We start from the raw sequence: 7301 nt of genomic DNA on the forward strand, positions 1-7301 counted from the left end.
ACTGTATCTTTAAGTTAGCCCTAGAGAACGTTACAAGCTGTCTACGTTCGCTCGGCCGAAGTCTATAATGTTCAGTGCTTCCACGGGCAGCGAATCCGGGTCCCGGAAGGTTAGAAACTTTAACCAGGCCTAAATTCCCTAAATTGGTAAAAGGAAAAGTACTAAGGCCTACTTTGTACAGATCAGGTCCTCTTGGGGACAAAACCAGAATGTGCATGCTTCACACAGAATTCTACACTTATGTGTAAGTGTAGAATTCTGTGAAGCTTCATCACTACTTAAAAAAACTACAAAACAAAAAAGTTATAATTATGGGAAAAATTTGTTGGTCAGTCGAGAAGAGGACAAAAAAAACAAAAAAACAAAAAAACTACCAGGACTGGGATTCGAACCCGCGCTCATAAAACAAAGGATTGGCTTCAAGTGCAGATGCGCTGTCCACTGTCCATTCGGCAATCAGAACTTCTGACAACAAAGCGTAGATTAATTATTGCCCCTCACCCTGACAATTTCCACACCAGGAGGGAAAAAAGAGTGGACATACTGCTACCGCTCTTCTGTAAATTTTGTTTTCAAAAGTTCATTGCCCTTTGATCTTTGTTCGTCCTTTTTCTTTTCACGACCTCATTGAACTAAGCCAGGCTACTGTGTACTCTTCTGTCCCGAATGAAGCGATACGCCCAGCGAACGAGTTCAACCGTGCCCTAGTCCGCCTAGTCGTGACGTGACCGAATTCTGTTCCTACTGGACATTCATGGAAGCTAGATCTACTGCACTACTAGAACATTTAGGTCTAGGCCTATCTATGCGTTTTTCGTGTGATTGTGTGGTTTCACAATAATTTGTCAATTCTGCGCGATGTTGGAAGGCAAAATATTGAGGCTGAGGTCGAGGTAACCTGCTGCTGGCAGATTCTCTTCCACCAGTGAATCGAGAGTGATCCATTTCTCAATCACAAGTGCTGTAGTAGTGTATAGAGCGAGTCCCCTTGGCCCTTGGCCGCTGCAGGCTAGGCCTAATTTTAAAAAAAGAACATTATATTATTATATTCACCGCCACATCTGGGGTATTCGTTCTCCTGACGACCAGTGTGGCAGGATATTCAGTTCAACTTTCTGCCTGCCGGCGGTGACGGCTGACGGTGCTCTTTTCTGTTGAGTAAGTTCAAGTGTTGCTAAGCATTTTTATGATGTTTTGGTGTAGGCTACGAACGATCCCACCACGTAAAATCAAATCATGACCCTGTTAGAATTAGGGCGGGATCTCTTTGTGTCAGAGTCCGTTCTAGCAGAGGTATTATGAATAATATTTGCACATTTCTCTCTGAGAAGAACCCCCCCCCCCCAAGCTAAGGCTTAGAAACTAGATATCTAGATCTAGATATCTAGAGATCTAGATCTAGATTCTATATCTAGAATCTAGATCTAGATCTAATCTAGATGTGTGTCTGCCACTGCGCAATTTAATAGCCTAGCACTGTATGTCAACAATGGTTTTTTAAAGGTCTAGATCTACATAGATCTATAAATTATACCTTTCGGTAGGCCTATTTTCTATTTGATATTGACCCATATAATATAATGGAGGTTCTGTGCAGGTTTTCATCAAAGTTTTGATATAATATAAACAATAAATGCATAAATAATTCTCTTCTAAGGTTATTTTGAGGTCTCATAGAGAGAGATCAGTGATTGATGAGTGACCAAGGAGTTTACAGTAATGGAGGATGCTCTGTGGGCGGCACTGCACACCTGATAGGAGAGCCGTCTCTCGCAGTTTTTTAAAACTTTACATGATTTTTTTTCCCTATCACTTTTTAGGTTATTATTCATCAGACTTATTAAAATCTTTAAATTTGATAATGGGTAGGAATGTTCTTGAGTAATTTGCAGTGTTCACAGGTTTGTGTATTTCATTTTAAAAATGTTTTAGTAGACCATAACAATTAGCCCCTCAACTCAAATTGTACAACACACAAAATTCTTGTAAAATTTCAGTGGTAAAACTTCAAGCTCTCAATAAGGTATTTAAATTTATTTGACCTACTGTACTTGTCTATGCACTTCTGGGGTCTCTCCTCTCTAGCTGTTGCTGCATTTCTTTGTGCAGTGCAAAAGACACTTTTTGAACTAATTATTTTAATAATGGAAGGCCAACATTAAAAAAAATTATGACCAACTACTTTATTACAGGCCAGGCTCAGGTGATTCAAAGTCAGAGAAAATGGCACAGGTCGAAGTGGTATTCAATGTGGATGTAGAAACCCAAAAAGGACATACGGTCTGTTTGGTTGGAGACGATCCAGCTTTGGGAGCTTGGGACCCTCTAAGAGGTGTCTGCATGCAAAAGAATTTCAGCGGACAAAACTGGTGAGCAGTGATGTGTTTTGAACTGGACTTTTATAAATACATTTTGTATGTTACCTCACTCTAAGATACATCTTTAAATTGTCCAGATCCTGGCACATTTGTTTGAGTGTTTCACCATGTACACACGCACCCACCAACACAAACACACACACACACACACACACAACATACACCCACACACACACATACACACACACATGCACACACACATACGCACACACACACACACACGCACACACACACACACACACACACACACACACACACACACACACACACACACAAACATGAACACATACACACACTCGACTCTTTCTTCACACGAGATTGTATCTTTATGTTCCTAATTTTCATTCAGGTGACATTTTTTGGTAATATTTTTAATAATTCATTTTCTGATATTTGAGTTTGAGAGGATTAGATGGAAGCCAATTCAGTCTGTCAATATTTCTTTTGTTCTTGACTATTTAGACCAGGGGGTCACCAAACTGGGGCTTTTGGGTGAGAACTGGCCTGCGAGATCAGTTTGTTTTAGCCTGCCACTAGCTAGGCCACCATGCACTAAAAGAATATAATATTAAAAAAACAAAAACAAAGAAAGACCATGTTTTAATGTGTTCAGGACTTTCTCGCAAAAAAAGTTTAGTCAAAAGTTAATTATTTCGTTGAATGTGCTTTTTAAGGCTTTTTGAATTTTAGCAAATATACCACACGTTTGCTCGACTTTTAGAGATAAAATATATCGTGGGACAAATTTTTCACTCCGCTTACATTATCCAGTTTTGTGTATTGAACAATTTAATAGAGTTATCCAGCCTGGATTAGGCATTGTCTCAGTTATCTGCCCCCTTTGACAAAGTTTGGCAACCTCTGATTTATACTTTTCGTTACCGGAAGTATTATAAATGGATCCCGTAAATCTGGACTACATGCAATATGCATTTTTGGATGTCTGTTTCAAAGGTTGAAATATATTGTAATTATTTTAACTTTTTGGCTCACACCGCAACTAAAATGACAGTGATGGAGTGAATCTGACATAGTGGTGCGAGGCAACTTTCCACTAACTTTTTATGTTGATTTTGATCGAACATAAAATGTATGGTCGCTTGTAAGGACAAGCGGGTTTTAATTTAACCCAAATTTCGGGGGGTTTCCGGAAATCTTGACCTACACCAAAAGTGGGAATTGCCCTACCTATCTAGGAGAAATTTGGTTTCATTGGTGTGTATATTTGTCTGGTTATTTAATTGGTTACAAGAGAAATCTCTCCTTGTCTTTTAAAGAAACTGAACCAGGGTCCAAAAACGTTACCTTTGATTTTCTCAGAACACCGCAATTTTCAGGATAGCCCCTTTCTGCTTAAAAGTGACCATATATATATATATGGTAAAATTATATTTTAAGAAAAATAAAAAATTTTTAAAAAAAAATATATATAATATATATATTATTTTACACATGCTTTTGTGGTTGATTCGAAGGATATGATCTGAGTCTAGAAAGAACCGAAAGTCCAGCATTTTAAATGATGGATGAACTTTTCCTGTCATAGCCAACCAGGGCCCAGAGGGATTATAATACAACATTCCAGCAGACAGACAGTGATACTTGATGAAAGAAAAAAATTCTCCGCATGAGAATTTTATAATATCTAATTATAATAGATAGCATTTGTATAGAGGGCAAATCCCCGCTCAACAGCAAGCTCTATGTGAGCATTTGCCAAAAGGTGGGATACCAGGGTGTGACAAATGAGGTCCAAAATCAACTTTATGTAATAATTCTTTAATCACCCATATTATATAGCCTAATGATTGCTCTTTCAGGCTCAGTAACTGCCAAAGCTGTATATGCAATGGTCTTGGTGTAATTCTGACTTGAATGACGGAAATAGCAAAAAGTTCGTTCATAACAATGATGACACAAATTTATGAATACTCAAAGTTCCTTTCTTCAGCTAGGCTGATGTTATATTTTGAGACATAGCAAATAACTTCCAAAAATACATAGAATTGACAATTTATAAAAATCTTTATTAATTTTTGATAAAATTACTTTTTTGTGTCATAATAGTTATGAACGAACAATAAGTGACCAAAATACTATCGATTATATCAAGTTTCATCGACTAGAATTGTCTAAAATAACACTCTGGTCTAATTATAGTCAAGTGATAAATGGAAGACCATTGAACAGCTATTTTTAAATGCAAACTGGTCTTAGGGCATATTATGCATAAATTTAAAGTTCGTTCATAACCATTATGACACACTGTTTCGTTCATAACTATTATGACAAATGTTACTTTTGGCCCCTAAAATTTACTTATATTGTTCTGTCTTTCACGGTTTTCATTTATGAGGCTTTCCTTAAAATATGATAGATTCCTCTATGTAGGGAGAATTCAAAGTTTATTTCCTGAAAAACCCTTAGAATACCTTTAAAATGGTTCGTTCATAACAATTATGACAAACTTCAATTTTGACCTTAAAATTTACTCATTTTCAGCTGTCATTCATTTTTTAAAACTTTTATTAAATGAAACTCTCCTCATAATATGTATCTCTGTACATGTTTTTAAAGTTTGTTAACACTGAAAAGCCCTCAAAATATATAAAATGGACTATAAATAGTTCGTTCATAACCATTACTACAAAAGTATAATACTAATTAAAATCCACACCCATACACTTATGATAAAAATCAAAATATCAGAATGTATGTAAGATCTATTCTGTCCTTAAGTTGGGTTAAAATTAAAAATACATCCCAAAACAACTGTAAATTACATGGAATAATGTTTCGTTCATAACCGTTATGACACACTGTTTCGTTCATAACTATTATGACAAATTTTACTTTGGGCCCAAAAAATTAACTTATTGTTCTATCATTCACATAAAATTGTTTTAATTTATGAGACTCTCCTCAAAATAAGGTTATATGTGGGAAGAATTCAAAGTTTAATCACTGAAAAACCCTTACAATACCTTTAATTGTTCGTTCATAACTATTATGACAAACTTCAGTTTTGACCTAAAAATTAATATTTTGACCTGTCATTTACTTTAAAATTTTATATTAAATGAAAGTTTCCTCATAATATGTATCTGTGTACATGTTTTTAATGTTTATCAACTCTGGAAAGCCCTCAGAGTACAATATGTAGTTTGTTCATAATCATTACTACAAAAATAAAATACTAATTAAAATCCAGACCTATACAATATGATAAAAATCAAAATATCAGAATGTAAGCAAGGTCTAATACATCCTCAAGTTGGGTTAAAATTAAAAATACATCCCAAAACAACTATAAATTACATGGAATAAGGTTTCGTTCATAACCATATAATGACACACTGTCACTGTCACGTTCATAACATGATGACAATCCATTATGACAAGCATATTTTTGCCTCTCCTTCGCTTCTCTTTTGAGTCATCAGCACGCTGCTCTTCCATGTTCATTCCACCATGTAAAAGGATGTTGTGAAACATTGGGAAGTCCCTCACATGATATTTTGCAGAAATATCATAAAGTGTTTGTTCATAACATCATTATGACAAACCTGGATTATCTCAGTCAAAGTCATATTTAAGCAAAACCATGCGATGGAGCGGAAAATTACCCTTCTGATGGATCAATGTCAAACCAATGTTTAATACCGGTCATTCCCCGGGATGATATGTTTAACGATTTGGGTTTTCTAGACCTTGGAAAGTCTGATGATGTAATTATGACACGAGTTATGAACGAACTTATAAATTTTACTCAGCAATAACATCATTAATATAAAAAAATAAAACCCTTTTAATGGACACACACTGTTATGATGGTGTATACAAACTATTTTCAATGTTTGAATGCACTTCTGTTTGATAGTTTAAGATTAACAATATTCTGTATTTAACATACAATTACGTGTGCACTCAGGATGAGTAAAAAATGCCTTATTTTTAGTACTATTATCTTTCTATGTAGAGATATAAGATGCACACATCAATCTACTTGCTCATGCAGCTTGACCAACTTATTTCCTTGCCATATACATAAAGTTTTCAGAAGAAAACATATTTTACCATGAGTAGTGATTGATTTAAAAAGTCCTTAAGCAAACACCCCCACCTTTTGGCAAAAGCTCATGTACTTCACAATTTATACTATAACCCCAGCAGACCTGAGAGCAGTCTGAAGCAACCTCAACTTCCTGGGAAGCATACAGTGCAAGCAGCCATTTATAGGCGTTAAAACACTAACATACTGACAAGATCTTTCACTGTCCATGGCCGGGTCAAATTAACATCTTCTGTGTGTGATGATCAAGCGCCTAACAGCTATGCAGTTTCTTGTAACTTACTTTTATAAATGAGAGATACCAATTTTTATTTCTTCTCAGGAAAAGATGGGTGTGTTCGTTGCATCTTGCAAAGAACCAGGTGTACCAATTCCGTTATTATGTATGCAAAGATCAACGCGACCTGGTTCCGAAACAAAATGGTGAGCTCAACGGTTTTAAGCAGAACCACCATGTTGAGAGACCGATATCGGTCTTGAAGTGGGAGACGAATGTGAAGCCCAGAACTTTCTCAACTGAAGGTTTGTGTTGCATTTTTGTTACTCTTATAGAGATTGTTCCCTTTCCTACCTCTTCTCACTGACATGATGTATGTGTGTGCTTTCGTATTCATAGAGATGACAAAAGAAGATTAAATCTTTATTGTCCAGACGCTGGTACATTAGTTCGGTGTTATCACTGCGCACACAGACCCACATGCACAGACTCACACGCACAGACACACACACACACACACACACACACGCACACGCACACACACACACACACGCACACATACACTCACACACACACACACAAATGCGAACACACACACACACACACACACACACTCACACACACACACAAATGC

General features: G+C 36.3%; 1 protein-coding gene across 1 annotated transcript in view; it reads left to right on the forward strand.

The window, feature by feature from the left end:
* Positions 1–585: 585 nt before the first annotated feature.
* LOC101854830 (putative glycerophosphocholine phosphodiesterase GPCPD1 homolog 2) overlaps positions 586–7301 on the forward strand; it is a gene marked incomplete at its 3' end in the record, with an annotated part of 32586 nt that continues 25870 nt past the window's right edge. The window contains 3 exon segments of the mRNA XM_035972744.1: positions 586–1158; positions 2193–2369; positions 6773–6972. Of these exon segments, the coding sequence (XP_035828637.1) occupies positions 2224–2369; positions 6773–6972 (346 nt within the window).

This window comes from Aplysia californica, unplaced genomic scaffold (assembly GCF_000002075.1).
Source record: "Aplysia californica isolate F4 #8 unplaced genomic scaffold, AplCal3.0 scaffold00824, whole genome shotgun sequence".
Taxonomy (NCBI): Eukaryota; Metazoa; Mollusca; class Gastropoda; order Aplysiida; family Aplysiidae; genus Aplysia; species Aplysia californica.